Source organism: Mytilus edulis, chromosome 7, assembly GCF_963676685.1.
Source record: "Mytilus edulis chromosome 7, xbMytEdul2.2, whole genome shotgun sequence".
Classification (NCBI taxonomy): Eukaryota; Metazoa; Mollusca; class Bivalvia; order Mytilida; family Mytilidae; genus Mytilus; species Mytilus edulis.
In genome coordinates this window covers 81,530,047-81,545,121 of record NC_092350.1, presented here as the reverse complement: position 1 = coordinate 81,545,121, position 15,075 = coordinate 81,530,047, and the positions used below count along the sequence as shown (strand labels likewise).

General features: G+C 31.2%; 1 protein-coding gene across 2 annotated transcripts in view; it reads left to right on the top strand.

Annotated features, from left to right (window-relative positions):
• LOC139482392 (uncharacterized) overlaps positions 1–12,529 on the top strand; it is a 51,216-nt gene extending 38,687 nt beyond the window's left edge. For both annotated transcript variants that reach the window (XM_071266281.1, XM_071266282.1), the window contains one exon: positions 5,236–12,529. In XM_071266281.1, the coding sequence (XP_071122382.1) occupies positions 5,236–10,193 (4,958 nt within the window). In that variant the 3' untranslated portion in view covers positions 10,194–12,529. The remainder of the gene's footprint in view (positions 1–5,235) is intronic.
• Positions 12,530–15,075: the final 2,546 nt, after the last annotated feature.

Below are 15,075 nucleotides of genomic sequence, written 5' to 3'. Positions count from 1 at the left end.
ATGAACTTTGAGAGCATCATCTGTGTTTCATCGACACATTCTCCATTTATTTTGCAATTGATCTGTATTTTTAAGAAAATCTTAAATTTTGGTCAAAAGTGTAATTTTTTATACACAATTTTAATTTCCAAAAAAATATTAAACACTTGATAAAAATATATAAAGTAAGATGAAAATGCAATTATACTTGCTTATAAAAAAGAAGATGTGGTATGATTGCTAATGAGACAACCGACTAATTTTTAAACAAAAATATTTTTTATATCTTTAAATTACATGTTAATAAGCAGATAGGTGTGCTAATTAATACCTTTGATTTTGTTTAGAATAATTATACTCTAAAATGGTATATTTTTAAACAGCATTATTAAGACTCCATTCCTCAATTAAAGTTACATAATTGCTAATCTTTTAAGATATGCTAAATTTAAACAGTTTGACTCTAATTATAACAACTTAGTAACCTTGTCATTATACTGTAAAGAGATTAAAATTAAAAAAAGTATTACTAAATGCAAATTAGATAATTAGAGTAAATTTACTCAAAATGTATCATAAAAATACAAATGGTGTCAATTTGATGATTAATCTAGATATAAAGTGATGTGGCCTTTAGTGGTATGAAAATCTGTTCTTAGTGTAAATTTGTTTAATATTGATATAATTAGAGACTAGCTGACAATTTTTTTTTAAAAGGTAAAAATTTCAATTTTGATGGCTTGAAAATAAATAATAGGTGACTATACTCATATGCTGGAAGAAATTGTTCTGCAACATTTTTTTCATTTAAACTTCCAAAGTTTTAAATTATGAAATTGAATTTTTGTGGAGAAAAACCTGCAACTTATAATTATTTTCTTTGTTATAATAATTTAGTTTTTGTGTCATCCAGGAATTGTATATATGAATATAAAACTCCTTGGTTTTGTTTAAACAGTTTTTATACGACCGCAAATTTTGAAAAAATTTTCGTCGTATATTGCTATCACGTTGGCGTCTGCGTCGTCGTCGTCGTCGTCGTCGTCGTCGTCGTCATCGTCGTCGTCGTCGTCGCCGTCCGGCGTCCGAATACTTTTAGTTTTCGCACTCTAACTTTAGTAAAAGTGAATGGAAATCTACGAAATTTTAACACAAGGTTTATGACCACAAAAGGAAGGTTGGTATTGATTTTGGGAGTTTTGGTCCCAACATTTTAGGAATTAGGGGCCAAAAAGGGCCCAAATAAGCATTTTCTTGGTTTTCGCACTATAACTTTAGTTTAAGTTAATAGAAATCTATGAAATTTTGACACAAGGTTTATGACCACAAAAGAACGGTTGGGATTGATTTTGGGAGTTTTGGTCTCAACAGTTTAGGAATTAGGGGCCAAAAAAGGGCCCAAATAAGCATTATTCTTGGTTTTCGCACAATAACATTAGTTTAAGTAAATAGAAATCAATGAAATTTAAACACAATGTTAATGACTACAAAAGGAAGGTTGGTATTGATTTTGGGAGTTTAGGTCCCAACAGTTTAGGAATTAGGGGCCAAAAAGGGACCCAAATAAGCATTTTTCTTGGTTTTCGCACCATAACGTTAGTATAAGTAAATAGAAATCTATGAAATTTAAACACAAGGTTTATGACCATAAAAGAAAGGTTGGGTTTGATTTTGGGAGTTTTGGTCCCAACATAATAAGGGGCCCAAAGGGTCCAAAATTAAACTTTTGTTTGATTTCATCAAAATTGAATAATTGGGGTTCTTTGATATGCTGAATCTAACTGTCATGACTGTGTATGTAGATTCTTAACTTTTGGTCCCGTTTTCAAATTGGTCTACATTAAGGTCCAAAGGGTCCAAAATTAAACTTAGTTTGATTTTGACAAAAAATGAATCAGTTAGGTTCTTTGATATGCTGAATCTAAAAATGTACTTAGATTCTTGATTATTGGCCCAGTTTTCAAGTTGGTCCAAATCGGGGTCCAAAATTAAATTTTGTTTGATTTCATCAAAAATTGAATAAATGGGGTTCTTTGATATTCCAAAAATAACTGTGTATGTAGATTCTTCATTTTTGGTCCTGTTTTCAAATTGGTCTACACTAAAGTCCAAAGGGTCCAAAATTAAACTTAGTCTGATTTTAACAAAAATTGAAATCTTGAAGTTCTTTGATATGCTGAATCCAAAAATGTACTTAGATTTTTTATTATGGGCCCAGTTTTCAAGTTGGTCCAAATCAGGATCTAAAATTATTATATTAAGTATTGTGTAATAGCAAGTCTTTTCAATTGCACAGTATTGCGCAATGGCAAGAAATATCTAATTGCACAATATTATGAAATATCAAAAAAAAATTTAATTAGAGTTATCTTTCTTTGTCCAGAATAGTAAGCAAGAAATATCTAATTGCAAAATATTGTGCAATAGCAAGATTTTTTTTTAATTGGAGTTATCTTTCTTTGTCCAGAATCAACTTAAATCTTTGTTATATACAATATACAATGTTTATTCACTTTTTACTACCAACTGATAAATTAAAATAATCTTTACCATTCAGTGATAACAAGCAGTTTTTTTACATCTTAATATTTTATGATGTATTTAAATGAGTAGTTATTGTTGCAAGCTCCATTAGAAATTTTAATTGAGATTAGTTTTGGAATAAGGGAAAGGGGGATGTGATTAAAAAAATTGGGTTCAATTTTTCTCATTTGAAATTTCATAAATAAAAAAGAAAATTTCTTCAAACATTTTTTTGAGAGGATTAATATTCAACAGCATAGTGAATTGCTCTAAGAGAAACAAAAATTTTAAGTTCATTAGAACACATTCATTCTGTGTCAGAAACCTATGCTGTGTCAACTATTTAATCACAATCCAAATTTAGAGCTGAATCCAGCTTGAATGTTGTGTCCATACTTGCCCTAACCGTTCAGGGTTCAACCTCTGCGGTCGTATAAAGCTTCGCCCTGCGGAGCATCTGGTTTGAAATACTAAGGCTTTTCTACCTCAGGCATAGATCACCTTAGCTGTATTTGGCAAAACTTTTAGGAATTTTGGTTCTCAATGCTCTTCAACTTCATACTTTTTTTGGCCTTACTACCCTTTTTTGGATTCAAGCGTCACTGTGAGTCATTTGTAGACGAAACGCATGTCTGGCGTATATACTAAATTTAGTCCTGATATCTATGATGAGTTTATTTACTTTATTTAAAAATGGAAAAATGTATGTAGCATTAAAAGTATTTGTTTTTGAACTTGCTTTTACTCAGTGTATATAAATTCTGCATCTGATAACAATCTGGGCAAATAATTGTAGAATTCTTCTTATGTAATTTGCAAAATAACTACTGCACATTCAGAAATTATTACATACATTTATTATTGCAATTTTGTCATTTTAGACTAAAATGCGATTTTTATCTTTTGGATATTGGAAAATCCTGTTTATATTAATTCATATAAATAATTTTAAAATGCGAGTTTAAACTATTGCAATTATAACCCTGTCACATGTTCCACAATAATTTCTGAATTTACAGTATTTTGAATATTTTATAAATCATTTAAGCCTGATAAAATGTTTTTAATACTAAATTTATTATCCCATATTTTTTACTAATCATGCTAATTGAGCATTGTTGAAATTGGTTCCTTAATTAAAATTAGGATTATAAGATTAATTTCACATGTTTTTACAAGAATATTGGATGAATTGTTAATTTAATGCCAATTGTTGAAATTTTTCACATAATTGGTAAATACATTCATTCCGTCAGGATGATTATATTAGTTAGAGAGTATTTTTGCTTTCTAAAAATATCACAAAGAAAATGTAAGTTTTTTATTTTTTGCCTTGTGTGCACTAATTTTGTAGACTTGAATATAAAAAGAAGACGTGGTATGATTGCGAATGAGACAACTCTCCACAAGAGACCAACATGACACAGTAATTAATGACTATAGGTCACCGTACAGCCTTCAACAATGATCAAAGCCCATACCGCTGTTTATTTCTGAAGGATGAAAGTCTAGCAAATTCATATTTTGTTTACAGGTTCAATCATGGAAAGAGGTGGAAAATAGCAAAATAACATACAAAACTCATTAGTTGTTATAACTGACAACACCATATGGCAAGAAATAAAAAAGGAACAAAAATAAGATAACATCTTCTAAACACTACGTAATATGTTAAACTAGAGTCTGAGCAAACACAACGAACCTGTTAAAGTCAAGTGTGTGTGTGTGTTTAGGGGGGGTGGGGGGTTGTATCTTAGGTGAATGGGTAGCATCTTCTGCTCAACTAGTGGCGCAATTAGGGATAATAATAATGATGTGTTTTAGTTGTGTAGTATGTATTGTATTTACCATGTTAACACTGTCCTATGTTCTGTCAATAATTACATTTTGGCATTGGACAAGATGGTGTTTTTTCTTGACTGTTAATGAGGTCTTTACACTAAATCCATTGGATGTTGTATGTTTACTGATTGATATTTTTGTCTTTGATACAAGAATTTTTTATTAATTGTAATTGCCTTTGAACTAGCTTTCAGTGACACAGTGATCTGTACTTCATGTTTAGGGATTTAAACTCACAAACTTACAGTTGATAGTTATTGATCACTGTGGATGAATCACTAAGAAACTTTGTCACAATGACCTAAAATTGATGTGTTGGATGACATAAGCAGTTTAATTTTTTCACAATTTTTGTTTGGCAGTTTGCAGATTGAAAAAAAAAGGTTTTAAAAACAACAAACTATTTAAACAAATATCAGTTGAAATAAAGACTTCACTACTGCAAAAATTGTGTTACTTTACTTCTCCACTCAAGACAGTTAAATTTTAATATTTAAATTGAGATGAGGCCATCTTTTTAAACCAAAAAAATTGAACTGTTGAGAGTGGTAAAATATCGTTAAACACGAGTTATCAGAGATGGAATCTGTATCTCTAATGATTTTTATCCTTCCTTTTCAAAGATTTGAAGAAAGTTGTGTACTATTTATGTGACACCATGGTTGCCTTTTTCATGAAGTCACGATAGGAAAATTCAGAAGAAAACAAGAAAATTTGACATCACAATTAAATTTTGACTTATCATTTGCAGAGGACAGATATTTCACTAGTGAGGAGAAAAGTTTTTCTCACACCAATAAAGAAAAGTGAAAAAAGCACAAAAATTAGGGAAATATCATTAATTGACATTTAATCTATAATTAATATATTTTTATTTTTATTATTTTTCAGGTGATGATACAGAATATCTATCTGAAGATGACTTAAACAGCGAAAAAAGCTCAACTACTGGTAGCATGACTCAGAAATTTCCTGTGGAATATACCGATGTAAACAGTTATATTTACAAAAAAAGTAAAAGAATGGAGGAAAGAAAAAAGGATGAAGAGTTAGTAACCATGCCGATTGATCCATCCCAGATCAAGACGGAACATCCAGACATCTTTGACATTGATTCCTTGGTCCATACTATTAATAGGAACTCAGAGATTTGTCCAAGGAAGTTCAATAAGTCGTACAGAGACATTGAGACAGAAATGGTGATGACAGAAATTACTGGATCCCAAACTGGTTCCCCAGTTCAAAAAGAAACTGTTAATATAAAACAGGAGCCTAATAGTTCACCTATCAAAGGTTTGATGCAAATTGCAATGCAGAAAGGTTTAGAAAATAGGGATCAGTGGGGCAACTTCAGTGAGTTTGATATTGACAGTGTTGTCAATGTTGTCAATAGAAGAGATGAGGGGAGACAACTGGATGATTGTCATGTGAAAGTAGAAGACCAGGAGAGACAATTGCCTGATTGTCATGTAAATATTGTCAAAATAGAAGACCAAGGAAGGCAACTTGAAGATGGCATTGTAAATTTTGTGAATAGAGACAATAATGGGAGACAACTAGGAGATGGTTTTACCAATATTGTGAAAGAAGAAATACAGGGGAGGCAACTAGAGGAAGAGGCATATTTGGGGATGGATGATATTGAATCTCTTGTTCATTACAAGAATAGAAAACTGCCTTCGGTCAGTCCTTCAAAGAACAGTGCTTCTAAACAGCCTGCATCGTCAGCTAAACCTCAAACAATTGTTGGCCTACGACTGACAGAAGACAACAAGGGAAGTAAATCTCCAAATAAGAAGGGAGATAATTCTTTATCATTATCACCTCAAATGAAAAAGAACTATAAAATAAAAGACTGTTCTGTGGTTATGGACACTGATATTGATATTCAGTCTAAACTGCTGAATTTACAAAAAAATGTGGAATCTGCAAAAGAAGACATGAGCAGAAGTGAACATGATTTGAAGAGAAGTGGTGGTGTTTCTGATCCAGTTTTAGAAAACGTTGCAAAGAAACCAAAAATTGGTCCAAAATGCATGAAAAAACAAGACAAGACGGAAGTTAAAGATCTAAAAAAATCCAAATTTGTTTTTGATCACAAAGCCAAAGTTTTGAAGTTGAATTTATCAAGGTTAGATAAAAATCTTGAAGCAAATAAGTCTGATAAAGAGATTGACAAAGAAGTTACAAAAAAGTTCGAAATTGACAATGAAAGGAGAAATGAGAAATCTCCTCCTCTTAAACATAAGGAACAATCTGAAAGTGAAAGTAAACAGACAAAAACTTCAGTGGAGAATAAAGAAAAAGAAAGATTTGATAACGAAAGTCAACGTGTAAAGTCTTCTACAGATGGAAATAAGAAACAGGACAGAAAAGGTGAAAGTGACAGTCAGGAATATTCAGACAAACCTAAACATTCTGAAAAATATAAACCTCTACATTCAGAAAAGAGTAAACCTGGGAATTCAGAAAAGCATAAAAATGAATATTCAGAAAAACCTAAACATGGACCATCAGATAAGCATAAACATGAATATTCAGAAAAACCTAAACATGGACCATCAGAAAAGCATAAACATGAATATTCAGAAAAACCTAAACATGGACCATCAGATAAGCATAAACATGGAAATTCAGAAAAGCATAAAGAAGCAAAAGGAGAAAATTCTGAAAAGAACAAGAATTTCCCTGATAAAAGTGGTAACAAAAGAGAAAATAATGACAAGAATATAAAATCATCAAATAATCTAAAGAGGAAAGCAGATGAAGATGAAAACATTGCCAGTAAAAAATTAAAACATGATGACAAAATGGAAAACTGTGACGAAAAGAAAGATTCCATGAAAAAACATGAGACTAAAAAGATTTCTGTTGAGGTAAAGAAGAAAGAAAATAAAAAGGAAGAAAACCTACATGAACCATCAAAGAATTTGGAGGAAAGCTCAAGTAATTCCTCTAAAACTATAGAATTGACAATGAAATGTAAACTTTGTAAAGAAATCCATAGTTCTAAATCAGCATTAGAAAAGCATATGATCAGCGTTCATAATACCAAACTGGGTCGTAAAAGATTCGGATGTAAAATTTGTACTCAATCTTTTGATACAACGTCTATTTTGATAAAACATATCCAATCGCACAAAGAGGATAGCAGAAAAAGAGGTGAAGAAAAAGGAAACTCAGAGACAGTCGAAACAAAAACAAGAGAACAAAAAGGAAAGATGGAAATTAAAATAAGAGAACAAAAAGGAGGGACAGAAACAAAAATTAGAGAACAAACAGGAAAAACAGAAACAAAAATAAGAGAACCAGAAGGAAAGAAAGACATGATGAAAACAAAAATAAGAGAACCAGAAGGAAAGAAAGACATGATGAAAACAAAAACAAGAGAACAAAAAGATAAAACAGTAACAAAGGACACAAAAACAAGAGAACAAAAAGGAAAGACTGAAACATTGGACACAAACACACGAGAACAAAAAGGAAAGATAGAAACAGTAGAAACAAAAATAAGGAGAGAAAAATCGGCAATAAGTCATGTCAGTGACAAAAAGGAAGGAAAAACCAAAATCATAGATGACATCAAAAAAGGAGAAAAGTCCCATCAGGAACACAAATGTGTCGTCTGCAACGAGGTTTTCAATTCTTCACGTTTACTGGCACAGCATATGAAAAAACACAGCAATCTTCAGTGCAGTATATGTGATAAGTACTATAAATCAAAGAGAGAGCTAGAGAATCATGTAAAATCTCATACAAAGGGAAATAATTCAAATAGCAAGTTAGAGAATCATGAAAAATCTAATACAAAGGGAAATAATTCAAATAGCAAGTTAGAGAATCATGAAAAATCTAATACAAAGGGAAATAACTCAAATAACAAGTTAGAGAATCAGGAGAAATCTCATACAAAGGGAAATAATTCAAATAACAAGTTAGAGAATCAAGAGAAATCTCATACAAAGGGAAATAACTCGAATAACAAATTAGAGAACCAAGAGAAATCTCATACAAAGGGAGATAATCCAAATAATAATGCAAAATCTTCTATTCAGAATATAGATGAAGATGAAAATGAACCTGTATCAAATGACCTTGACCTCTCAACCTTAGAAAAGAACAAAATTCCAACTAATGCTACGTTTCCTTGCATTAAATGTTCAAAAGTTTTTGAAATGAAAGAAGAATACGAAAATCACATGAAGACACATATGAGCCTCGTCACACCAGAATTAGCAGGAAAGAGTATCTTCCCTTGTACAAAGTGTAGCGGCTTATTCACAAAGAAAGAAGATCTACTCAACCATATTAAAGTTCATGATGAGAAGGTGTCAAAGTGTGACATATGCCATAAGGTATTTCCAAATGACGGTGAACTTGTCGAACATAAGAAATTCCATAATATTCCTGAGACTTTGAAATGTACCATTTGTTACCTTAGTTTTCAATCATCCTCTGAATTGGACGAGCATGTTCAGAAACACAAAGGCCAAGAGAAACACAAATGCGACATCTGTTTTAAAAGCTACACAAAATTCAGTGAAATTGAAGAGCATCGGGAAAACATACATAACATCTACAGTAAAAAATGTATCAAGTGTCATGTGGTATTTTTCTCATCTTTGGAATACGAAAACCATTTGGAAACAGAATGTGTCTCGAAACAAAACACATGTGACGTCTGCATGCAAATTTTCAAAACTGAATCAGAATTACAAAAACATTTACAAGTTCACGAAGAGAGAAAAGACATTGTTTGTTCCATCTGCTCAAAGAAATTTGATAGTGTGAAAGAATTATTAAATCATAAAGAAGTACACATGTACCAGAAATGTAAAATTTGTTTTAAAAAGTTTGTCTCCGAAGACATTTTGAATGAACACATGAAGGTACATTACGGTAAAAATTGTCAACAATGCAGTATTTGCGGGAAGTGTTTTCCTTCCGAGAGACTTTTCAATGAACACAAAGACGCGGATCATCCTAACGCAACGGTTAAATGCGACATTTGTCAAAGTACCTTCAAAACATTCCCAGAATTGGTTAATCACATGAAAAAACATGAGCCGGAAAAGTTTGATTGTAAAGATTGCGATAAATCATTCAGTTCTAACAAACAATTGTCAAATCATTGGAAAATGGAGCATAACAAAGGGATGAGTTTCATGTGCGGTCACTGTAAAATTCCATTTAAAACAGAAAAAGAATTGACCACCCATGTTAAAGATTGTCATGACAATGTAGAATATAAGTGTGGATTATGCGAAAAAACATTTTTATCGGAGAAGAAACTGACTGATCATATGAACACACATACAGCTCAGTTTCAATGCGGTATTTGCCAAAAGCAGTTCAGTGAAGAAGGAGAACTTCTTGAACACATTAATGAACATACTTTTACAGCTGATGTTACTCCAGATGTTCCTGATGTTCCAGCTGTTCTTACTGAGGTTCCAACTGTTCTCACAGATGTTCCTGTGGTTCGAACTGTTCTCCCAGATGTTATTCCAAAAGTAGTTAACCTCCCCTGTGACAATTGTGGTGAAAAATTTACTGGTCAAAGTGCTCTTGACAACCATGCCAAAAATTGTAAGGTTGTTGAGGAATTTCAATGTGGATATTGTAAATGTTTCTTCAGTTCTAACGACACTTTAGTTCAACATATCATTACGCACATGGCAGCTCCTGCGTACAGTTGTGATATCTGTGGAGAAGTGTTCAAGTTGAAGGCGGATTACGATAAACATCAACACAGCGGTGATAAACAGAGAGTTTTCAAATGTGGAATATGTCCATTTGTTGGAAAGACTAGGAACAGTTTAATGAAACATTTAGAAACACATTTGTAAAGAAAAAATCTTCAAAAGTCCTCAATTTTTTATTTGCTTTAATCATTACCAAAGCCGACTTATATTTGTAATCAATTGATTTTCAATGGATGAATTTTGCTTTAATGTTTATTCTTTATTTTTGTTGGATTCCAATTTTTGTGGATTGTTGAAATTTGAATTTTGCTATATATCTGTTTTCGTGGATATGCCAAAGTCTATTTAGAAGCCTTTAAAAAGTGCATTTTGTTTAATATTTAAATCTTAAAAGAATTGGTTAAAATTCAATGAGAGAAATCCTTATCGGAAATATGAAAAAAGGAAGGTCAAGTGCCTTACTTTCTTGAAATATAAAAAAATAAAACAAAAATTTTCCTTTCAAACTCCAGTTTAATTATCTGCCCTTGTTTGTAAATAGATTTTTTTTTCTGTAAATTTAAATACACTTCTTGACACTTAATTGTGTAATAGTATAATCTAATAATTTCAAGATTTTGTTGTTTCTGTTGTTTATTGAATGATATTGGGCACAATTTTTTTAAACCAAAATAGCATTTTTGCAATATGTCTCCCAGAAGAGATGCAAAGAAAAAGACACCGAAATTACCTAAAAACAAAATTGTGTTCCTTAATTAAGGATGTTTGCTTGCCATGTTTTGGAATTTTTGTCAAATTTTCGAAATCCTCTGGTTTTATCCATTTGACACAATGTTTGAATGTCTTAAAAAAATTTGCGCATGAACCCCAATTTTTCTTTTCATAAACCTTTTACATGTATGATTATAAGCCGTTTGTAAAAGTTTTATAAAATTTTATTTATTACTTAATAGTTTTTGAGAACTTTAACTGGTCAATGATAAAGCTATGAAAGTCAAGAGAGAACATTTTCCCGCCAAAATTCCAATGGCTAATAAATATCTCCAAAAAAAAGCACATTGAGCCCTATTTTTTTGCTTTTTTTGAATCTCAATGAATCCCCTATTAATTAATATATTAATATATATAATACTTTTATGGATATTTATTTATTAGGAAACTGAGCCGCAACATCCTTAAAGACTTCAAACTGAATTCTGTATGGGTGATAAGAGGTAGCACTAATTTAAAATATTTAAGAATGAAAAAACCTTAAAAACCTTTATTGTTTATAGCAGTTTCATGGGATAAGGGATGGGAAATTGCATTTCATTTAATGAAAGCCTCCTTTCATTCTTTCAGGTGGTACCAAACACCTTGACTGAACTTAATTTGGCTTGTTTAATTTTCATAAATTTTTTATAAAATATTTACTTTGACCCTTTGACAAAAATATCAAAATTTCAAAAAAAACATTGGAAAAAATTGGTTGGATATATATAGCAGTTTGACAAACACTAGTCTAATTTTGATCATTGAGAAGCTTCATATTTACTTAACAATTGAACGTGATTAAAAGGTTCAGTTGATTTTATAGAGTTATCTCCCTGTATTGTTATGAACAACCTTAAAAGCCTATTTGATCAAGCTGTTGTGGACTTCAAGGGACAAAGTATATGGTTTTGTAAATATATATGATATGTTGTTTTTGTTAAAATTTTATCATTTGTACGATTTGTTTGTTTTAATTACTATTATTTTAATTTGTAGTTTAATATTTGTTAATTTTGTTTAGTATATTAAATTTGTCTACTTGTAATAATATACTAACTTAAAGTGCCTTATATAACTATCAGAAGTGCTAAAAAATGTGTTTGTTATCTAGGTTATCTCCCCTTAAATGGCAAAATTTTAAAAAGAAACATTCTGCATTTGTAAATCAGCAAAGTGTTAATAATAAATTTATCACTTTTCTTATTAAGATAATGACAAAATGTTGGATGAAAGTTTTTGATGTAAGCTGTCAATAAAATTTAGTTTTTGTAGTAAATGGAGTTGTATGAGATATCAACCTGAAACAAATGAATATCTGTTAACCTATTTTAGGATGAACAAATGTGTTTAGTCTGTGAATGTTTGAAAACTAAGTAGTTATGACCATACAAAACAGGCCAAATTTTATCTTTAATTTCACATTTGAATGTTCTAAAATTCAAGTCCTATACATATGCATGTATATGAAATTTGCAAATAAAAGTGTCCAACTTAATTGCCTGTATCAATAGTTTTTGAATATTTTTTTATTTCAGCGTCCATAAAACATGTCACATTTTATCTTGTGAGATATTTCAATCTTAACAAAAAGACCCTAATAGAATATAAGTTATAACTATAACCTTTATTGTCATTTAAAACAAATTGTGAGGACAAAATGGTCATTTGTAAATACAGTTGTATGGATTTCAAACTTGCAATATATATTAAATCATTATATATCAAAAGTGTTCTTTTATTATACCCAACATCTGGCTGTCTGTCTGTCCTAGTCCTGCTTCTTGTCATCCCAACTTCTCTCAAACCACAGAACAGAATTTCATGAAACCTTTTTAGGTAATAAGAACATGTATACTATGTAGATGTGCATATCAACAGGAAATTATGATTCATTTTTTTTTCTAGGAGGTACGCCCCTTTGAACTTATTTGCTTCAATATGCTACTGCAACAGTTTGTCATTGCAACTCCTTTGAAACCACACTACAGAATATAATGAAATTTAGTAGATAATAAGGACATACTATGTAGATGTGCATATCACCAGGAAATTACAATTTAATTTATTTCTTATACAATTTTTTTTCTCCAGTAACAATGTGAGGATGTGGTGTATGTGAAAGTGCTCACTAAGGTTCATTAATTGTATATGAAAAAAGGACATGTGGAGTATACACACATGAGACAGCAACCAAGCAACAAAAAATAACATATTTGATATAAAATGAGGAGATGCTTGCCAATTAACAACTATCCACCAAAGTTCAAATGAAGTGGATGTTAGTAATTATAGACAATCATATAGCCTGCAACAATGAGAAAACACCATACTGTATAGTCGTCTATAAAAGGCCAAAATATAAAAAATATGGAACAATTCAATTGAGAGAAGTAACGACCAGGAAAATGACAATTGTTTTCCTTTCATTTGATATGATTGAAATTTTTATTTTGCCATTTGATATGGAAGTTCCTATGGAGTTCAATATTTTTATTTTTCACTATATTAATTCTTTTCCAAGGTACCTTGTCCAGAGTGCGAATAATTTAGTGAATGACATATAGTGTTGACACATGTTAATTGTTTGAGACTGTATATGGTACAATTATACATGTATAATAAGAGAGTCGAAATGGTGTTGCTGTTAAACACATATAGGTCACTGTACAACTGTCAACCATGAGCAAAACCCTTATACTGCATATATTCCGCCATGAAAAGCTCCAGAATGCTAAAATGCTAAAAAAATCAAGAAAATCGCAAGCCTTAATTATGAGCGACAATATATTTAATCATTTTGATGTATTCATATTTCTGGTGGATGTCGGTATACAAATGAGTACTAACTGTGCACCACTACTAGCCAACTTTTTTTCCTTACTCAAATAAAGCAGAATTCATGTAGGATCTTTTCAAAGTCTTTTGAAAGACAAAAAAAAAAAACATCTATAGAATTTCTTAAATTTTACTTTCAGATCTATATTAATGTTCTGTCCCTCTAAAACCCACATTTCAATTAGTGCTTACACCCATATACCCTAGTGAGCTTAAGAGTAACAGCCGTAGAATGTCTGCTTCATATCTTAACCACTGACTCCCTCCTATGGACGACTTCAAACTAGTATCGATAACAAATGTGAAAATGCATTAGATTGACAAGAACCACACAGAGAAAAAAAGTTACTTATAACAGATATAAAAGAAGGGCGAAAGGTACCAAAGGAACATTGAAACTCAAAGGAACGAAATAAACTTACATATTTGTTTTTCTTTCATTTTTATACGACCTCGAAAATTTTTCCTGTCCTATATTGGTATCACGTCGTCAGCGTCGTCAGTGTCATCCAAAGACATATGTTTTCAGGATAATAACTTTAGAATAAGTAAATAGAAATCAAAAAAATAATTAACACAATGTTTATAACCACAGAAGGAAGGTTTAGATTATTTTTGGGGGGATATGGTCCCATCGGTTTAGGAATTAGGGGCTCAAAGGGGCCCAAAACATACATTTATCTAGTTTCAGGACAATAAGCTGTGTATAAATATTTCAATTACTCTGAAATTGTACCACAATGTTCATATCATTAATTAGAAGGTTGGGATTTATTTTAAGGGTTATGGGGCGAACAGTCTAGGAATTAAGGACCAAAAAGGGGCAAAAAACAAGCATGTTTGAAGTTTCAGGACAACAACTAATGTTTAACTGTATAGATCTCTCTGACATTGTACCACAGGGTTCCATATAATAAAGGGAAGTCTTGGTGTCGGTTTGGGGTTAATATCCCTAATTATTTAGGAATAAAGGGCCAAAAACCATTTTTCTAGTTTACAGACAATAACTTGTGTTTATGTGCATGGATCTCTCTGGGAAATTATACTACAAAGTTTCTTAGTACAAAGGAAAGGCTGGAATTGAGTTTTGGGGTTCTTGCTCCAAGGAGGGTTTCTATAAGTGAGGGGCAAAAAAAGGGACCAAAAAGGCCAGGGCCCAAATAAGCATTTTTGTAGTTTTCAGTCAATAACTTGTGTTTAAGTGTATAAATCTCTGAAATTATATCACAATTTTCCATACTACAAAAAGATTGTTATAGGGGGTAATGGATCAAATTATTAAGCAATAAGGGGAAAAAGGGGGGGAAACAAGGGCTTTTCTGGTTAGAGGACAAATCAGACAATTTAAAAGCTATAATCCCTAGCCATTAAGAACAGCCGAGACATTAAGTTGGAAAATTGGTACCCCCATTGCGTTTTTGTCGAGCCTACAACTTTT